At 40.4% G+C, this 19,758-nt stretch overlaps 3 protein-coding genes and 1 non-coding gene across 9 annotated transcripts; 1 reads left to right on the forward strand and 3 right to left on the reverse strand.

Annotated features, from left to right (window-relative positions):
- Positions 1-4,449: 4,449 nt before the first annotated feature.
- TRNAK-UUU lies at positions 4,450-4,522 on the reverse strand. Its single transcript has one exon. It is a non-coding gene; the product is annotated as a tRNA-Lys (tRNA).
- Positions 4,523-4,601: 79 nt separating this feature from the next.
- On the forward strand, positions 4,602-9,096 carry LOC104433735 (cytochrome b-c1 complex subunit Rieske-4, mitochondrial). The gene is made up of 2 exons (XM_010046590.2): positions 4,602-4,861; positions 8,166-9,096. The coding sequence occupies exons 1-2, from the start codon at positions 4,684-4,686 to the stop codon at positions 8,807-8,809; spliced, it is 822 nt and encodes a 273-aa protein (XP_010044892.2). The 5' UTR covers positions 4,602-4,683; the 3' UTR covers positions 8,810-9,096.
- Positions 9,097-10,329: 1,233 nt separating this feature from the next.
- Positions 10,330-13,201, reverse strand: LOC104433736 (sterol 14-demethylase). 3 transcript variants are annotated; one of them, XM_010046591.2, is made up of 3 exons: positions 13,047-13,201; positions 12,097-12,558; positions 10,330-11,570 (listed from the first exon to the last, which is right to left on the reverse strand). In XM_010046591.2, exons 2-3 carry the CDS (start codon positions 12,556-12,558, stop codon positions 10,575-10,577), a joined length of 1,458 nt encoding a protein of 485 aa, XP_010044893.1. In that variant the 5' UTR covers positions 13,047-13,201; the 3' UTR covers positions 10,330-10,574. The 3 variants fall into 3 exon arrangements, with proteins under 3 accessions (XP_010044893.1, XP_018724695.1, XP_018724697.1); XM_018869150.2 differs by lacking the exon at positions 13,047-13,201 and adding an exon at positions 12,761-12,961; XM_018869152.2 differs by lacking the exon at positions 13,047-13,201 and adding an exon at positions 12,670-12,961.
- A 2,164-nt stretch (positions 13,202-15,365) lies between these two features.
- On the reverse strand, positions 15,366-19,008 carry LOC104433737 (E3 ubiquitin-protein ligase At3g02290). Of its 4 annotated transcripts, none has more exons than XM_018869153.2 (5): positions 18,559-19,008; positions 17,251-17,596; positions 16,548-16,989; positions 16,273-16,382; positions 15,366-15,733 (listed from the first exon to the last, which is right to left on the reverse strand). In XM_018869153.2, the coding sequence occupies exons 2-5, from the start codon at positions 17,422-17,424 to the stop codon at positions 15,707-15,709; spliced, it is 753 nt and encodes a 250-aa protein (XP_018724698.1). In that variant the 5' UTR covers positions 17,425-17,596; positions 18,559-19,008; the 3' UTR covers positions 15,366-15,706. The 4 variants fall into 4 exon arrangements, with proteins under 4 accessions (XP_018724698.1, XP_018724700.1, XP_010044894.1 ...); XM_018869155.2 differs by having other exon boundaries at positions 18,540-19,008; XM_010046592.3 differs by having other exon boundaries at positions 17,305-17,596; positions 18,559-19,000.
- Between the last annotated feature and the right edge of the window lie 750 nt (positions 19,009-19,758).

Consider the following 19,758-nt stretch of genomic DNA (forward strand, 5'->3'; position numbering starts at 1 on the left):
CATTATCTAGCAACCTGATTTAAGATAAATGTAATGTATCGTAGACAGTTACTCTCGTTTATGAAGTAATGACGATAAAATTTACTATATATGCAAATAATTACTCTTGATCGTTATATAACGGACTGCTACCAAAATGAACAAAGAAGGTTATAGCAAGATATACATACTTTTATGTTGTAGGATTTAAGTAAAATCAAAATAACTGTTCTAGGTCGTTGCATGACAATCTAATTTAAGAAATTTCCCATAAATCGTAGACGGTTGTTATCGGTCGTTATATAACAACCTTGATATAGGAAGATATACATACTTCTCCACTATAGGATTTAAATAAAATTGAAACAATTATTCTTGGTCGTTACACAACAATCGGATCTAAGAATTTCCCATAATTTGTAGATAGTTGTAATTTGTCGTTATATAACGGCTTGATTTAATAATTAAATGTAATACGTCATCAACAGTTGCTCTCGGTTATGAAGTAACGATAAAAAATTTACCATGTATGCAAATAATTGATCTTGATTGTTATATAACGGGCCGCTGAAAATACAAATAAGGAAGGTTATAAAACACATTCGTTGTCAAACGTGCTCGATATATCAAGATATATATACCTCTCTATTCTAGGATTTAAGTAAAATTGAAATAACTGTTCTTGGCCGTTACACAATGGTTCGATCTAAAAATTTCCTATAAATTGCAGACAGTTGTTCTTGATCGTTATAAAACGACTTGATTTAAGATTCAAATGTAATACACTATGGGTGGTTGCTCTCGGTTATGAAGTAACGATAATATTTTTTTACTATGTATGAAAATAACTGCTCTCAATCGTTATATAATGGATTGCTAAATGAAAATGAATGTTATAAAATACATTTTCGATATAGCAAGATAGACATACTTCCTTATTGTAAGATTTAAATAGAGTTGAAATAATTGTTTTTGGTCATCACATGACGGTGTGATCTAAGAAAGTTATTTTAAATTGCAAATAGTTGTTCTCGGTCGTTATATAACAACCTGATTTAAGAATTAAACGTAATAAGTTATAGGCAATTGCTCTCAATTACGAAGTAATGATTAAAGATTACTATATATTCAAATAATTGCTCTCGATTGTTATATAATGAACTGTTAAAAAAATAAAAAAGGAAGGTTATAAAATATATTATTTGTCAAACATGCTCCATAAAAGCAAGATGTAGACATTTCTCCATTGGTATATTTGTAAATTTGCATTTTTATTATCACGGAAGCATAATATAATACACATCTCGAAATAGAATAAAACTTACTTTATTTGATAGATAATTTGCAACAATATACGAATTGATAAAATCGATGGATATACTTACGATTCGGTATTTTATAAATTTGCTTAATCGATGCATACTGTTGAGTCCTCAGATCAAGCTGAATATAATATATTAATAATTATAATCACGAGAGAAAGCCATATACAAAGCGCGTCCATTTTGACTTAAGAAAAATAAAGAAAAAATATTAATGAAATTTCAAATGTCGTAATTATTGAAAAACCTTACACACGTGATCAATAAACAGTGTCGATCGAGATTATCCGACAAAAAGAACTAGACAGAAAGGTCTAACCCCATCATTACATGCTAATTCATGGTGGAGGGCTGAGATGCCAATTTTTATTTATTATTTTGATTTTACTTTACCTGTCTCGTGAATTTGTCATCATTACGGGCAATTAATTGAGTTTTGGATTTTGTGAACCAATCTCACGCAAATCCTGCCGGTCGCTTTCATACTTTACATTAGAATCCAACACTCCTTTTCGTGCCGGATTTTCTTCCTGCATGGACCGAGTCAAAACGGAGCAACGGGTAGTTACTTAATATCCGTATCTCGTGTATTTATGAAGGGATTAGATTGCTTTATTCATTATGTTAAAAGTATAAAAAATTTCACATAATACTCACTTTAATATCAGAACAAATTATTGACTTATTTGAGTATTGAATCGGAGAAAAAAATATCAATTAAATACCTCCGGAAGGAACTCCGATCAAAAAAATTACGTAACTTTTATAATAATAAGTTTTGTCCGAAGTAGTGTTTAAAAAAAAAAAATCATAACTAGCTCTCCGACACACGAGAAACAACTGTTGATGTGTCCCTTTAATGCTTTCACACCTTCCAACGTGGATAATCAACACAAAGCTCGTAGCCTTTTTTCGTCGATTGGCAAGTGGCAAGTGTATTCCTAAATCGAAACAAACGAGTTCCACCTAGAATGATGTTCTTAGATAGTTGAATTAATAATTTTCAATGCCATCACCCGCAATTCTCCGTTCTACCCCTAGAGAATATTATGGAACGACCTCGTGCCCAATCCTGCGTTGCCCTAAAAAATGTCTTGGAGTAATCAGGAAAGGTCCTTAAAAGTTTCATGGCTCGCTCAATTATCTTGAATAATTTATCGTGACGTTTTGTCTTGGAAACCTTTGGATCGTTACACTATGCAAACCATTAATCTAATTCACTGAAAAGGTGCTCTCATGATTATACAAAACGCTCATTAAAACGGTCAATGTATCGTGTGAGCAATTTCGTCCGTACGATAAACTTGTTTAGAAATAGCAATGAACAGTTTATGAAATTTAAATAGCATTTCTAATCATTACATAACTGTTTATTTTATAAAATTTACCATAAAACGCAAGCAATTGTTCTTAGTCTTTACATTACGGTCTAATATAATAAATTTTATAATAAAATACAACAGTTGATCTTGATCGGTATACAGTGCCCTAATCTAGGCATTTGAGGCAACATGCCGTTATTGGAAAATTAGTTATGTATGCGAGCTCTTTGAAACAGCCAATGTATCATGCAAGCAATTTCTTTAATATGACGAACTTGTCCAAAAATAGCAATGAATGGTTTAAAATTAAAATAGTATTTATGCTCGTTATATAGCAATTTATTCTAAATTAAAATGCAAACAATTGCTCTTTATTGTTGTATAAAGATCTAATATAAAAAAAATTATTGTTAAATGCAAACAATTGATCTATATGGTTACATAATGCCCCGATCTAGCAATTTAATGCAACACGTCATTACCATTAATTACTTATGTATGTGAATGGTTGCTCCTAAATAAAATTTACCATAAATGCAAATAGTCACTCTTTGTCGTTACACAACAGTCCGGTATAAGAAATTTATTGTAAAATGCAAAGAGTTGATATTGATCGTTATATAATGCCCCGGTTGCAATTTAACACACCATGTCGTTACTAGAAATTAGTTATGTATACGAGCTAATTAAAACAATCAATATATCGTGTGAGCAATTTCTCTCATGCAATGAACATGTCCAAAAATAACAAACGATTTAGGAAATTTAAATAGCATTTCTTATCTTTACACAACAGTTTATTCTATGAAATTTACCATAAAATGCAAACAATTGCTCATGATCATCATATAATGGTCTAATATAAGATATTCATCATGAAATGCAGACAGTTGATCCAGATCATTACATGACACCCCCATCTAGCAATTTAATGCAACATGTCATCAACATAAATTAGTTACGTGTGTGAGCTAATTAAAACAATCAATATATCGTGCAAACAATTTCTCTCGCATGATGAACATGTCCGAAAATAGCAATGAATGGTTTAGAAAATTTAAATGGCATTTTCGATTGTTGCATAATGGTTTAATTCTATATATTTTACCATAAAATGCAAACAATTGCTCTTGGTTGTTACATAACAATCTAATATAGGAAAATTACCGTAAAATGCAAACGATTGATCTAAATCGTTATATAACGCTCCGATCTAGCAATTTAATGCAACAAGTCATTACCATAAACTAGTTATGAACGTGGACAATTGCTCCTAGGTAAAATATACCACAAAATGCAAACAATTGCTCTTGACGGCTACATAGCAATCTAATATAAGAAATTTATAGCAAAATCCAAACAGTTGATATTGACCATTATATATAATGGCCTGAGCTAGAAATTTAATGCAACATGTCATTACTAAAAAATAGTATGCATATGAATGGTTGCTTTTGATTATAACGGCTCGATCTACTAATTTAATGCAACACGACATTACCAAAAATTAGTCATATACATGGATAGTTGGTCCTAAGTAAAACATACCATAAAATGCAAATAATTGCTCTTGGTCATTACATAGCACTCTAATATAAGAAGTTTATCGCAAAATGCGGATAACTGATCTTGAGCCATTGGCTCAATCTAGGAATTTAATGCAACGCGTCGTTACCAAAATCTGTAATGCATGTGAACAATTGCTCTCGATCGTTGTACAATGGACTGTTCATGAAATGACAAGAAAATCACGAAAGATATCTCCCACCAAACATGCTCGATAAGACATGCTCGATAAGACGGCTTACCAGCTGAACCAAAAAAGGCGCCGTCTGTGGGAATCGAACCCACGACCACATGGTTAAAAGCCATGCGCTCTACCAGCTGAGCTAAGACGGCTTACGCTTTTTCAAATGATTAAATATATTAATGAGCAAGCGCAAACGATTTTTCAGAGTGCCTTAGAAAAATAACATGCTCCTCGAACCCTATCATTCGGGAACAATCGAAGAAGAAGAAGAAGAAGAAGACCGACGACGACGAAAACACAGACGCGAAGGATGCTGAGAATCGCGGGGAGGAGGCTCTCTTCTCTATCCTGGAGGCCTTCGCAGTCGTCTCCGGCAGCCGGTTTTCTCTCTCGAAGCCATGATCTCGGCTCCGATTTCTCTTCCAGATCCGAACCGTCCCCAAACCCGTCGCCCTCTCTGCCTCCGCAGTTCCGGTTTCCGATCAGAGGTCAGATTGCTTGTATCCCACTATCAGCGCTCGCGATTTAGGTTTCGCTTCCTTTGATTTGATTTGATTTAAGCTCGGTTCGTCTCCCGAGCTATGGGTTCTTAAAGCCGGGGAAGCTTGACCGTTTCTTTGAGAATGGGGAGGTTAGCTCGGCGCTGGGCTTTGATTTTAACACGACTGGGGAGATGAACTGGGGAGACCAGCGGCTATAACTAGTCCATCCAGCAAAGGCAGTTCAAGAATTCGATGAAGATTGAATCTGATGTGTCTATGGAGTAGGAGAGCTGGGAGGAGATGAACAAACCCGATGGGAGGTGCTTGTGGTGGGAAATTGGAGCAATCTTCTAGGGACTGAGCAATTTAGATTGCACCTCCTTTGCTTCTGTATGGTAGTGGAAAGGCTATAAAATCTGCAGTTTTTTGGCGACGTTATCCCTGGTGTTAGGATATCTTGAGATCAAATTCACCGGTTTTTTTTTTCTCTGGTGATGGGAGGAATGAAATAGAGGAGATTCACTTTGTATTTATGCAGATGTGCCCTCGTCCTGTTATCCATCTTTTTAACTCCTTAAGTAGGCTAGGCATTCTAAACTCTCAGGGTAAGTGCGCGATGCATCTTGCACGTGTCTACAACCTAATGCTACATCTTAGGCGCATGATGTGTGTGATACTTATCATTGTGCATAGTATTAGGGCTTTTGGATTTAAAAGATTTGCTGTGCCCATTGTGACTGCACAAATTGAGGTGGAGATTTTGGTGAAAAGACAGGGGGCACAAATCTATACACCTATAGTGTAATATCAGGTTGATGGTTTTGGTGTTCTTTTGATACTTGAAAGCATGTAAAAAAAATCTTTGGTATAGGTTTAGCTATGTTGCAAGTGTTCTGTTTTGGAGTTGTACTTTGCTGTCTTATCACCCGTGTGCTTGCGACACCTTAAATTGGGCGGAGGAGCTTCTCAAAGGCTGATGTGAGGTGTTGCAGCTGAGTGTTGCTGCAGCTGTGAAATGTCATCAAACACTTTGAAATTGAAGAATCATACATCACTGTTATAGATCTGCGGATAAGTTATTCCAAATACTCTCAATGCCCCTAAAGTGGCCACATAGAATTTTTGCAGGTCTACATGAATAGTATATAATTTGTAACTTCTGAATAAATCGAAATTTCTCACTTTGCCAAGAATTGAAATCCATATGCATTTGAGTATGCTTTTAGGCTAATGTTTGATATGCTGCTATTGTCATTTATGTACAGTGGATAGTAATTGCAAATTCCTTTGTGAAGAAGCAATTTGCATGTTTTTTGAAATGGCCCATCTAGAGGACTAATTTTATATTCCTTAAAAAGAAGGAAATTTAAGAATCTTTTCAAGATTGCCTTGCTACTTATCTTATATAAGTCCCCATTTCCTCTCTCTCTCTCTCTCTCTCATCTTTTCCTCTCTTAAGTCCTTCTGCCTAGGCAATGGTCTGTATTGCAGACCATCTTTGTTTTGATGAGTGAATCTCTTTTGTTGCTCATAATAATGATCCAGAGTCTGTCTTCATCTGCTTCTTGAGAAGCTGTTGGTATGGATTCCACATTCCTAGATGTAGCTTTGTGATGTGGCTTAGCATGTAACATCCGAAAATTTACTCGGCTTTGATACCATAAATAATAATATCCCAAAATCCACTCAGGTTCACTTTGCACTCCTTATCCAAGGACCCCGATCTCCTACGCTTCCCAGTTTAGGCCAGCCTGCAAACACAATAGGCAAGTCATGAATTAAACAGATGCTATTGAATGATGCTATAACATGTAGCAGCTAATCCCATTGGTGCACACATGTAGTTGCACTAGTACAATTCTAGAGGTGGGCTCCATGGGTTCATGAAGGGTCCCCTTGGTTTAGCACTTGCGTCTGTCCAAGGTTTAATAGGTAGCTCTTACGACATAGCACTTTGTCCTACATGGTACTTAGTTCCCCCTGTGCATAGATATTAGTTCCCAATACACATAATGCCATCTGTTCATCATATTTCATATTGAATATCACACCTGATAAAGACATTAACATAGCCGATTCAATTTACATAGAGAAGATAGCATGCATTTTACTCAAAACCCTATAGAGGGGTGAACAACTTACATAAGCTATTCAAATTCTCTCAATATTTTTTTGGCCAAATCTATCTTCTTCTGCATAATTCTCTCATCAGTCCTTTCTCTGTCTTTCTAAAAATTTCTCTTCATATCTGTTGAGATAGCTAAAGAATCTATTTACAGCTTTAATCATGACGCCTAAGAGTAATGTTCATCCACGTAGCAACTTCATGCATATGCATTTGTCCTCAAGCTATGTTCTAGCATGCAAATAAGCCGCGTGTCCTTCATGATGCAATCTCATGCAAGACATTGACCATTTTGACTTGAATTGATTCTTTTCCTTTAAACAATGCACAAGTCTCTAAGTTGAAAATGACAATCATTTACTTAATCTGATTAGTCACTAAGTTTGGGTTGACACATAGCAACTCGATTGGGAGTTATGAGATGGGCATTGGCGGTTAATATTTTGTTGCATGTGGGTTCCTGAACTACGTGAGAGCTCAAAGCCAGTTGAATCCTTACTTTTTGTTAGCCCCCTCGTTCCATGATCTATGGGTCTACTGGAGCTACCCACTTCGATCAATTAGCCAAGATTTTGACTGGATACGAAATCACCTGGCCTTAGATTCTAAAAAATTAGGGGCATATGTGCTCGCCAAAGGTGGCAGCTCCTCACATGAAATCATCAAAAGGATCCGAGCTCATCAAAAACTCTCCTACATGAAAGGATCTGAATCTACCCAAATAGCCCAGAAAATGACAGCCATTGGCATACTTAGGATTTTGTTTCTGTTGCCTGGCGGATCTTCGGAGCTGTGGTTGTGTTCTAGCTTCTTCTCTAGATACTTCTTGTCGAACATCATCCATCACTACAATAGAAAAGTGGGCCCTTCCTGCAGGGCAATTAGATGTCAGGCCAGCATTGAGCGATGGGACCAAGGTTCTGAAAGAAATGCTGTAGAGGAAGATTCAACCTTTGAAACTGCTATTTGCAAAGTCTTGATCCCCCTTTTGTGAATTACATGGCCAAAAAAAAAAAAAAGACATACTCCTTGTCCTTGACTTAAGCAAATAAATGCGTTCTTCATTATAAGATTTCCTTTAAGATTCTTCCCCTCTTGCAGGGATGGTCTGTGAGGAGAAAAAATACTAAGAGAATTTTTTTTGAATGTAAGCTGGTCTGATAAGTGGGTTTTTGGCTTTCTCAGGATTTTCTTCTGAGGCATTGACACCAACACATGATATGGGGATCGTCCCAGACCTTCCAGCAACTTTAGCAGCTGTGAAAAATCCAACTTCAAAGATTGTGTACGATGAGTATAATCATGAGCGATATCCGCCTGGTGATCCTAGCAAGCGTGCTTTTGCATACTTTGCTTTGTCAGGTGGTAGGTTCGTCTATGCATCCGTGATCCGTCTTCTCGTCCTCAAGTTTGTCCTGAGCATGTCAGCTAGTAAAGATGTCCTTGCGCTTGCTTCCCTTGAGGTTGACTTATCCAGCATTGAGCCTGGCTCGACTGTTACTGTTAAATGGCGTGGTAAGCCGGTGTTCATTAGGCGCCGTACTGAAGACGACATTCAGCTGGCCAACAGTGTTGATTTGGCTTCCCTCCGAGACCCACAAGAAGACTCTGCAAGAGTTAAGAATCCGGAGTGGCTTATTGTTGTTGGAGTTTGTACTCATTTGGGGTGTATCCCATTGCCAAATGCTGGTGACTTTGGTGGTTGGTTTTGCCCATGCCATGGTTCACACTATGACATTTCTGGCAGGATTCGCAAGGGACCAGCACCATACAATTTGGAGGTGCCAACTTACAGCTTCTTGGAAGAGAATAAGTTACTCGTTGGTTGAGAAGTGCCGATGCTGACTGTATGTCAAAGTGCTGTTGTTACTGCTGAAAGGCATGCTTATTCTTTTTGTCCTTCGAGCAAGTAAAAATAAGATGAAATTCTTGCTTTTTCGGGTTCTATTTCTTCTTGCAATTAGACCTATTTGATTTGCATTGCAATTCTGGATACTGTATCTTTGCCGCCAGTTCTGGATAGTATTTTTTTGAATAATGGAACTGGACTACACTGTATTTGTCTACTACTTTTATCTTGATCAATCTACCTGAGTAGTGTGGGTGTCATTCACAATCTTTTTTCTTAGTAATGATTCTTGAGACTTATGTTTGGCTCCTTGCAATTGCTTGTACCTCAACCTTTATTTCCAGGAGTCATGTGTAATTGTGTATGGTTAAACATTTGATCTGATGTAATGTTGTCCAGCCAATAAAGCTTCTGGCAGCGTGGTAATGTAGTCAAGCTTTCTAAAAGTTGATTTGAGCATAAATTCTGATTAACTCGTGGAAGTTTTATGGGTATCATGCATGTTATCTGTTTTTGCTGTTGAGGCTTCAAACTGGTAGGCATGTCCGTGTTCTGGTCAGCTGTAGGTGTTTGCATAGTGAGGGTTCTGGATGCTGTCATCAGTTACTTTTCTTCTTAGCTATGGGAAGGTGGCAAGTCTGTATATTTGTAGGATTTCTTTTGTGTAATCAGCAAGTGTTGTTGGCATATATAATGCGTTGATGATCAGTTGGGAATCCGGATTTGCACTGGGCTTGTTCTACTCTTTCCTTTCATGAAAAGCAATCATCGAAAAGCTTAACTGCATGCTTTGATTTCGTAAGGATGGTCCATGGTTCTATTATCTGCTCTCCCAGGCTTATGGTTTGTGATTCTAAATAAGGTACTAGAAGATGAGCTGGATGGGCTTCGTAGACCCAACAAAAGGATTGATCCTATGGTTCTTTGTTGATTTGTGAAATAATTGGTGGAAATTTGCATATCCTTGCCTCAGCCAAAATGCTAATGGATTATGTGCATGACATGGAGTATCTGGTATAAATCTGAACGCGATGGGCAAGCCCTGAGCGAAGAGCAAGAGCGATGCATCAGGCACACAAGTGTCTGGTTGACAAAAGAAGCCTTGCTTCGTAACTTGTTGAGGTCGCTTTGATCAGTCTATCATGCAAGCCATGCACTTCTTGCCTGTGGTGTATGATAGGGGTTCTCTTGCACTTTATTCAGATGCGTCCTTCGGTAAGGATCATCAAAAACATGAAAGCATGCATTGATTGGCCAACATTATGTGGGCATAAATGATAGTGATCTGCTCACTTATATCTCCAGTGCCGTGGGTAATCACTGATTCAGACAATCGTTATGATGAGGTTTTAAGCATGCACTTGAAAGTGATTCAGGGCAAGTGGGCTAAGTGCAACTATACATTTTCCAGCTTCTCTACTGCTCATTAACTCGATGCCATGCTAGGAAAAGGAAAACAACATACGATTTTGATTTCTTGATGTCTCTAGGAAATAAATATTGCTGCCAAGTTGACGAAAAAGTTCATTGCACTGAAAAGTAATCAACACGTGATGCAAAAACCCAAGCTTGAGCAACTAATAACTGAAACATGATGAGCCCTGGGTCAGAAGCTACAATAGTCACAAACGAGCTGGAGCTAAAAATCCCTACTTTCAACACAAACAGAAACACCAGAAGCTAAGAAAGGAGCAAGGCTGTCGCAAGGGGCATGAAACAAGACGATGACGACCAAAGCCTCTCGTCTAAACAGAGAGCTGTCGGCGCTTGTACCTCACCATAACTTTTCCCTTGACACCAACCACCATAGCATTCCAGTCGATCTCCGGGAAAGGTGAAACCAACTCCAGCTCGAAGTTTCTCAACAGGTGAGTCCATATTGCTTTAATTTGCAAGTAGGCAAATGGTTCACCAAGGCACCCATGCCTACCGCCTCCAAAAGAAATATAAGAAAATGCTCCAGCCACCTTGTCTTCTTCTCTCCCCACTGCAAATCTGTCTGGATCATACTGGTCTGGATCCTGATAAATGTATGGAAGTCTATTAGCAAAAGCAGGCGAAGTAGCCACAATGTGGCCCTTTGGGATGTCATATTCCTTGCCATCCCGTGTTTTGACACTGAAATCACTATGCGAGCTTCGGAGCAGCATAATTAGAGGTGGGTGAAGTCTCAGTGCTTCCTTGATGGACCGATACAGGACATCCATTTCAGAAAGAACATCATGATCAACATTGTTCCCATGCTTCTCCATCAGGTGCTTCTGTTCATTAGAGACGGCAGAGAGGTACTTCTTGTTGGTGAGGAGGTAGGCCCCAGTCCACACGGAAGTGATAGAACTGGTGTGCTGCCCTGCAAAGAGAGCCGCAATAAGCAGACCAGTGACCTCGGCCTCAGTTGTCGGGCGACCATTTTTGTACTTGGAGTCAATGAAGCACTGCAACATGTCTTCTTCTGATTTGCCAGCACATTTTCGTGAAGAAATGATGTTTGCAAAAATCTCAGCAAGCTTCTTCCGAGCCTTATCGCGACGATGGTGAGCTGGGATGGGCAGGTAGGGGAAGATGACACTGATCGGTAGCATTCCATTGTCAAGGTCGTGGAATAGGGCTGACACATCATCAAAGAGCTTCTCACGAACCTCTCGACCCAAAAGACATCTGCTCGCTGTCAATATGGTCAAGTGCTCAAGCTCATACTTTAGGTCCACCTCGCCACTATCTCCCCATTTTGAGAAGTAGTCCTGCAGAACTTTACATACTAAGCAAGAGGCTAACATAAAGCTTCAAATAATAAAGGTGAGAGGGTCAAACTTATAAGGATGTGTATTGATGGGGGGAACAGTACAAAGCATGAGAGTTGCAATATTTGCCTCTTCATATTTTCCCGTTATTATCATAAAGGAAGTAAAAAAGCGGGGCTCGGCTTATGGCTATTGACACATTCATGGTGGTGTCCCCTGTACTTATGAACCATTCAGCTCAAGCTAGCCTTGACATGGAGTATTAACAGTCCTTCGGCTTAACTACTTACATGCCACGTGGATGGCTCTAGAGTTACTGTAAAAAAATTTCCTGTGTCTCTCAATCTGGCAATAGTTTACTTTGAGCTAACAGCCTTCACCTGACAAGTTCAAGATCTATTTGTTTTCACTTACGCTGAGGATCAATGCCTCAAATTATAAACAGCGAGATGAGTTTACACAATCCTACCACACATGAACCAAGAGACATAACAAATAAATAAGCAACTTTTATCTATCAGCTCACCTCCGCTTCCATAACCATCTGATTGACATACCCCTTGAGCTTATTAATCCTCAGAGCCTCAGTAAAAAACCGAAACTGCTCTTGCCTGATGGTGTAATCGACGTCAAATACAACTCCAGGTCCGAAAGTCGGCACATTGAATTGGTACACTTCTTGCTGGCTCAAATCGGACTCGGAAGCCTTGAAGAAGTGCGCAGAAACCTCAGGGCCGATGAAGAACGTTATTTTCTTGTTCAACAGATTCAGAGTGAATACGCTCCCAAGCTTGGGGTACTCTTCCCGCAGCATCACCATCGGACCCTTCAAGAACCGGAGCAGCCCACCAACCACCGGCCATGTCCTAACGACGGGAGGGAGGCGCTTTCCGGATCTCGGAATCAGCAACGCCGAGATTAGCTTGGCCACAACGAGAGTGGCCACGAGCAAGACGCCCACATTGAAGAGTTTGTTGTCCGTGTCCATCTGTGATCCGAATCCAATCAGTTCAACCGAAAACAAAACCCCCCACGAGTTCACATAATCCGCAGTCATTTACACAAAATCTAGGAAAAAAAACATAACCTGGGGCCGTACCAGCGAAAACACCTCCTACCCTACAGCCCATTTACACTCGACAGATCGAAAATCCACCGTAAAGGGTCACGAAAGATGCAACTGGAAAAACCTTAAAAAGCTGTCATAAAAAGACACGTAAAGGTGGTGAACATGTCAGCCCCGTCATCGAATGCCGATTCTCATGAGGACGCTGATCAGAACTGAATCGGCTCTAGTTCAACAGCCGAGAGGGTTTTTGATCTCTACCCAAATTGAGCTCGACCAATCCATACACGAGAATGCACAGCACAAAAAAATGACGGACACCGACCACAAAAACCCATGGATTTCCACGATTCCGACGACGACGACGTTAAAGAATCGAGCGATGGAAGTAAGAGATTGAAGCGCCGAACCTGGTACGGATCCGAAATGCCCAGTCAGCGCGCTGGAGTGAGAGAGAGAGAGGCAGAGAGATGGAAGAGGCGTCTTCAGGAAAGCGAATCCATGATGAATCTGCCCCTGATGACGAGACTGATAGTGAGAGCGGTGAGTTGTGAGCAACCGAGTGCCAGGCGTCTATATAAACGGGAGCTCCCGAGCCGAGCCGAGCCAGGAACCGAGCCGTTGAAGATGGGGGATCAGAAGGGAGATTTTAGGAGGTCGAGCGCGGGCTCACGGGGCTGCTCATTAGCTGGACTTTGGAAAAAAAAATTAAATGAAAAATAAACGGTCCATCGCTGTGAATAATTCCATTTATTCTGGACTAAATACCCCAAAAAAATCATAAATTTCGTCTACTACTAACGTGAATGCCCCAAACTACCTTTCAAATGAAAAAAAAAAATCTTAAAATGATGTCCTGTAACAGAAATACTCTATCCCATTACTACGTGAGTACAAAATTTTAGGGTATTGGCGCCTTTTTAGTATGGCTTTAGAGATCCTCTAATAGATAATGTGGACATAAGTGGATGGGATGAACCTCCCAAACCGAGAGTTGCTGACCGGGCCCCCACTGATTTTTTCTCGCGTACGTTGGTTTTTCCAAATTAAATAATTTTCAGATCGTGTGGTGGTATTATTTTACAGAATAATTCGGAGCGCCCGCTAAAATCTGTGGGACTATAGCCGGGGACCGGGTGGTATCGTCTGTCGTCGGACGTGGCTTTCTTGGGGGGGAAATTCACGTCATTTTTTCAAATAAAAGGAGCAGAGCATGTGGAAGAGGGGCAATGAGGGCTTTTCACGAGCAGAGGACGACAAAAGAAAAAGGCAACACGACACCCAACCCGAGGGCCCCCGCCTATCAGCTCAGCGCGAACCCAGTGCGGCTCGAGCCGAGCCGAGCCGACTCACCTTGGGTGATGGTCGAGTCGTTTTGGGATTATTCTGGCAAAAAATAAAAAGTTTCGAGATCTGGTTAGGCTGAGATCAGTGGGCGGACATCTCGGAGATTAAGCTGGAAATTGAGTGAATAAAGAAAAGAAAAAATAGAAAATTGAGCAATGCATGCTCTTGAGTCAGGGAGCCTCGTGCTAAAGCCGCACGGCTCGGGCAGAAGGTAGAAAACGAGGTTCAAGGCTTGGAAAAAATGACGGGACATTGGATGAGACAAGACAGGCATGGTGGACTGCGTTAGGAAAAACTTGAATTTATTCAAAGGTTCATTAATTTAGGGCGAACTTGTTGGTATTGTTCTTTGCACAAATTAATCCGTCGGATGGTATGAATCTAACCAATGATAAAAAAAACGGAAATTCCAATGTTGAAGGAAGAAAGACGGGAGACTTCTATTGTTTCAAGTTGGTGCAATCTTGTCTAGACTCCTTCTACCTTGTTCATCTTTCGCTTGACTTGAAAAGTCCGTTGATTTCACGAAAAAAAAAAAAAAAAAATAAATAATTTGAAAACTCATTCTAAAAAATGGCCATTCAATATGAAATAGTTAGTCGATAAATAATAATTTTATCATTGATAAATATTTATTTTTAAATATTTCTGTGCACAAGAAGAATACTTTTTATTAATTTATTTTTTTTATAAGCAAAATAAATGATCATTTTTAGACAATTTTTTAATTTTTTTTTTTTTCGAGACAATCGGAGCCTAAATGTTCTCCAAGAACTTTAGCTAGCTAATTTGTGTTGTTTATCCTAAAATTCGAGAGTGATGCGCGCGACAGGATTCAGAACCGGACTTGCTGGCACGTAGGCGTAGGCTGTAAGAGCCATTTATAGTGGACAACATGATCAATGGTCAACATACGAGATATCGAAGGCGCATGTTCTTCTGTCACTTCTCCGAAGCCCGGGGGGTTTTGAGCCTCCTCATTTCGGTTGCTCCGAAAATGACCCACTAAACACTGGATTTAATATGATCTTTGCGTACCCTAATTCACAGTCCCCTGAATTCCTTACCCTGTCCCGTCAAAATATCCGACCTCGTCGAAACAAGATGTGAATAGTCTATTCAAGCGGTCACAGGCCTTTGCATGGCGCTTCCGAGGAATTATAAGATGCGTAGTGGACGAACCGCCGTCCGTAGAGTTGCAATCTGCACTCTTTTTGAGATTCAGTAGTTCGTCTGTCCAGTGCTCTCGCATTGCTTGGTATCCTTTCACAGTCACTCCGATAGTTTGGACATCAATGTCATTGTACCAAACTATGTCACACATTAAGCAACACTGTGAGAGAGAGAGAGAGAGAGAGAGAGAGAGAGAGAGAGAGAGGGTATTGTTCAACAGCCACAAATGATCTGTGTGTCTTGCTTCTTTAGGTAACTTTCTAGTTAATGCTTTACAATCTCGACATTGGATGAAAATAGCTATTGCTGAGTTTTCGGTTGATCCCACAGCAGTTCTGGTTTGATTTGGCATTAGTTCAAACCGGCAGACCGATACATAAGTAGAGAAGATAGAGAGCACCATATAAGAAATAACATGTGATGTACAATACAGAGACCACCATTTCCTCCCCATAGCAGGGCAAGAGAACCTTTATTTACAGATCACACACCCAACTAATCTGTGTATATTTTTCTCTCTTTGTTATAACCAATGTTACATGACGCGTCGCTATGGGCTTTCGCAAAACTCCATTTCCTGATGTTCAAGAAAGAAGGGCGGTGAGATAAGGACTCGATAGAGAAAATAAAGTCGATAGAGCAAACAAAGCGTCTCGAGAAAAGACAGAAAAAAAAAAAGTGTAGCAAACAAAGGTGGAGCCAACGACAGTGATACTTTCATAGGGATTACTCAAAATCTAAGCTCTACAAAGGGACCCGATTTCATAGCTCAAATGCAAGAGTAGGCAACCGTTTTTTAAGCTATATATACCAAGCATTGACCACAAATGTAGCTACTTCAAAAAGAACATGTACGCAGGAACTTAAAAAATAACAGAAAAGAAGCAAGACAGGAGACAAGAGACTTCACGTGCTCATCCAATTCAAATGAACATATGTTCATTACTCACATGTTCCGAAATTAGAAAATTCAGATCTCTTAGAAGGCATGTTTCCAAAGCACTTAGGAATGAGTCATAGAATTTTGTCTCCTATTTCTCCTATTACTCATTAAATGGGGACGAAGAGAAAAGGCATTGCCACGTCAGAAATGACAGGGATGAGAATGGTGCATACCTTGCCACAAATAGGACAGCTATCGCTTCTTTCCATCCATTCATAAATACAACCAAGATGATAATGGTGAGAGCATCTTGCTGTAATTTTAGGATTTTCTGGAGTATATTCTGCAGGAACCAGCAATTGCAAATGTTATGCAAAAACAGCTCCAACAGTTTTCCCATTGCAAATACCAGCGACAATGCATGAGATGAAAGTAAAGTACGCACAATAACTCACAAGCAGTTTAACATGATGGAAAATGCCCAGTCCAGATTACCAGATTACATTACCTTCAAGACATGTGGGACAGATGTCTTCATCTTCTGAAGAAAGTTGAGTCAGATTTAATCCCTTCGCAGATTTGTTTGTCGACAACTTCTCCACAGGTTCTAATTGGCCAAGTTTAGACTCTTCTTCCGGATCGACACTGCTCCATTTCTTCTCAAACTCCACTGACTCTGCACCAGAACCACTCATGTTTATTCTGAGCGGTTGCGACTCTTCTTGGAAATGGGTCATGGACTTCTCTCGCCTAGACACCAAGCCATCACGTGGCAAGCGGGAATATCTCTGCTCAACCTCATATGGAACAGGTCTGGGATTTGCAAGGTGAATGTCAGTCGCAGAATTGTCTGGTAATGCTCCAGTGATTCCTGATGAAACCAAAGAAGTGGAGACTGGAGCTGTGGCAGTCATAGACCGTCCTTGAGGTCTTTGGAACACAGCACTGTACTGTATCGGGAGACAAAATAACAAAAGGTGGTGCTATTATTAGAACTGTGGAAATTAAAAACCATGCCAAATATGGATTAAAGTGGATTTTGACGTATTATTGAGACCTATCTCCAACTTCATGTGAATCCGGTCAAGTTCTACATACCACCCTATGCAATCACTTTCAGAAAAATAAATTTCTTTATTTGAAAGGGGAAGGTTGTAAAAGCAAAAAGGACTTTCCCGCATCAAAACTAACAGCAGCCAGAGGACACATACTGAATTGCTTGGGTAAGTATACTCTTCATTATGATATGTTTGGTGTAAGCCTACCCCGGTAAATAGCTGGTGGAAGAAAAATCTTAAGCACAAGCAATGACCATATACAGAATTGCTTGGATAAGTATACTCTTCATTATCATCCGTGCGTGGACAGCAGCAAATAGCACCCATCTTGACGCTTCCCAGAAAATGTTCTAATTCCTGGTGGTGGACAAGGAAATCTGGCAAATCGTGGAGAAGATCCAAACTACCAAGATTGTTGGAAATCAAATGGGAAAATTCGTCTGATAAATGAGAGGAAACTTATAGGAAACCCGTTGGTCCAAAACAGCAAGAGTGAAGCCTGCAAATCGGAAAATCATTTGCATTATTCAGGATTTTAAGAAAGATAAAATCTATGAAGCTAAACAAAAGGAGAAGCAACCAAACATGGAATATGGATATCATTTCAATGTATGTGCTTGCTGCTTCTACACTCTCAGACATCCTCCTATCAGACAATCGACTCACACTCCAAGGGCATAAACGACACATTCCTCAAGATCATCTCCTAATACCATCGTATGTAACCAGATATAATGTCCCATTGCTCATGTCATCAACTTGCAAATGCTGACTATGTCCCAGAACAACCCATTCATTTCTTTGTCTCAAACCATCACTCCTATAAGGGTGGCCAGAGGTTTGACTATTCTCATTAAGATGTTCATGTCTAGCATTAGTTCTGATTGACACTTTCAGAAACCCATCAGCAATTCCCTCGACAACCCGTGAATCAGAGCTTATGAAAACTGCTAAGAACCAACAAGACCGCCAACATGCCTCAACAAGCACCCCACGGATAACAGCTAAGAACAAATGCTTTGGACAAAGTGGCATTCTTGTCACTGACAATGCACACTAACCAGTGATCGCCGAAAAGAGTGGTCAAGTACGGCGATAAGCAACAGTCAAATCATCAGCAGCAGCAAGGAACGTGATTACATTAACCAGCCTAGCAAATCTAACGAAAGAGAACACGCGAGGGCTCAATTTCCGCCTCCGACAAGTCCGAAGAGTCGGATTCACCTAATCCCACGTTTCTCCAATGATTTGCCCAACAACCACCCGAGAACCAAATCAAACCCAGCTTCTCCGTAACACCCCAAGCAGATCCTCGAGCAATCAACACGGACGCAGTACAATGAGAAGTCAAATCGCACCATCCGAGCAATCAGCACAACCCCTTTAACGAGAAAAAGAGAAACAGTAAACAAAAAAGAACGATCGACGAACACTCCACAGACCTCCACGCGAAAAACCCACCTCCGAAATCAAAAAAGAACAAACAATTCTTCACATTTCATCGGAATTCAGCTCCCCACGGCGGCGGCGGCGGCGGCGCCCGATCGGCGAATACCTCGGGAGGGCAGCGAAACGGAGGGCGGACGGTGACGGGATCGGGCCGAATCCGGGCGCTGCTCCGGCAGCAAAGACTTCGAGTCAACCAGAGGGCGGCAAGCAGGAGGAGCAAGAAACAAGCACCGACCGGAATACGAAAAAAAATACCGCACCACCTACTTTAGCGATGCTTGACACTCAGCCTCCAGGAAAAGAAAAAAAAACATAGGACTTGGGCCAAAAAGATAATATCGCAAAGATCGAAACTTTATTCTGCGCTGGTTGAATTTATTAATTATGGAATTTTCAAAGAAAGGGTTCGATTATGGATTTGGTGGTGGTGGTGGTGGTGGTGGTGGTGGGGGCTGTGGACCGAGCGCGCTCATTGATGATGACGAACCCGCGACATCGCGCGCGATGCTGCGTCGGTGATGTCGACCGCCCTGCGACTGGCCTTCTGCTTCCTTGATGGGCCGGGCCGGGCAGGTCCGGCCCGAGCCCACTAATGCCCCCCGGATTTTCTAAACTTTTCTCGTCGCCACCTCCACCTCCACCGTCCACTTCCTTCCGAAACGCGTGCGGGTCCCCATCATCATCGTGAGGAATGTTCTGGCGCGTTCCCGAAATCGATTTACAAAATCGACCTGTTAGATGATGTTCGAAACTTGAATTAAGCTTTACTTTCGAGTAAAAGCAGGGTCGACTTCGAGCTAAGAAGTTTTTTATATTTATCGATGCCGTCGCAACACACTTCATAATTGTTATAAGCTGTTTTGAATTTGCTGAATTTTCGAGTTTATCGATATTTGCTTATTTGTCGATTCTGGGTAAAAATCGATAGCATCAAACAGCAGTTCTTCGCGCGGATTAAAGCGTCAACTATGCAAATCGGTCTTAAAATAAAGTAGCGTTAGCCTTATTGAAAAAAACATTATTCTGATCCTCCTGAATTTAGATGTTTTCACTGGCAATAAAAAAATAAAGCGTCTTCTCCACACCTGCTTGTCACTAATTTTCACCTCTCCCCACTTTTTCCTCTCATACAAATTTGCGATTCTCGTCAATTTTTAGATGCGATTTTCATCCCGCTCTACTTCACCCATTTTCCTAGTGCAATCGTTTTTT

Source organism: Eucalyptus grandis, chromosome 2, assembly GCF_016545825.1.
Source record: "Eucalyptus grandis isolate ANBG69807.140 chromosome 2, ASM1654582v1, whole genome shotgun sequence".
NCBI classification, from domain to species: domain Eukaryota; kingdom Viridiplantae; phylum Streptophyta; class Magnoliopsida; order Myrtales; family Myrtaceae; genus Eucalyptus; species Eucalyptus grandis.

What these genes read in the sequence shown, in the direction of transcription:
- LOC104433736 (XM_010046591.2), bottom strand. Translation starts at nt 12,558, where the DNA reads ATGGACACGGACAACAAACTCTTCAATGTGGGCGTCTTGCTCGTGGCC. An exon ending in AGATGGTTATGGAAGCGGAG is followed by an intron (nt 11,571 to 12,096) that starts GTGAGCTGATAG and finishes AAAGTTCTGCAG; the next exon opens with GACTACTTCTCAAAATGGGG.
- LOC104433737 (XM_018869153.2), bottom strand. Translation starts at nt 17,424, where the DNA reads ATGGGTGCTATTTGCTGCTGTCCACGCACGGATGATAATGAAGAGTAT. An exon ending in ATACTTACCCAAGCAATTCA is followed by an intron (nt 16,990 to 17,250) that starts GTATGTGTCCTC and finishes CTCCCGATACAG; the next exon opens with TACAGTGCTGTGTTCCAAAG. An exon ending in CTGTCCCACATGTCTTGAAG is followed by an intron (nt 16,383 to 16,547) that starts GTAATGTAATCT and finishes TGGTTCCTGCAG; the next exon opens with AATATACTCCAGAAAATCCT.
- LOC104433735 (XM_010046590.2), top strand. Translation starts at nt 4,684, where the DNA reads ATGCTGAGAATCGCGGGGAGGAGGCTCTCTTCTCTATCCTGGAGGCCT. An exon ending in GTTCCGGTTTCCGATCAGAG is followed by an intron (nt 4,862 to 8,165) that starts GTCAGATTGCTT and finishes TGGCTTTCTCAG; the next exon opens with GATTTTCTTCTGAGGCATTG.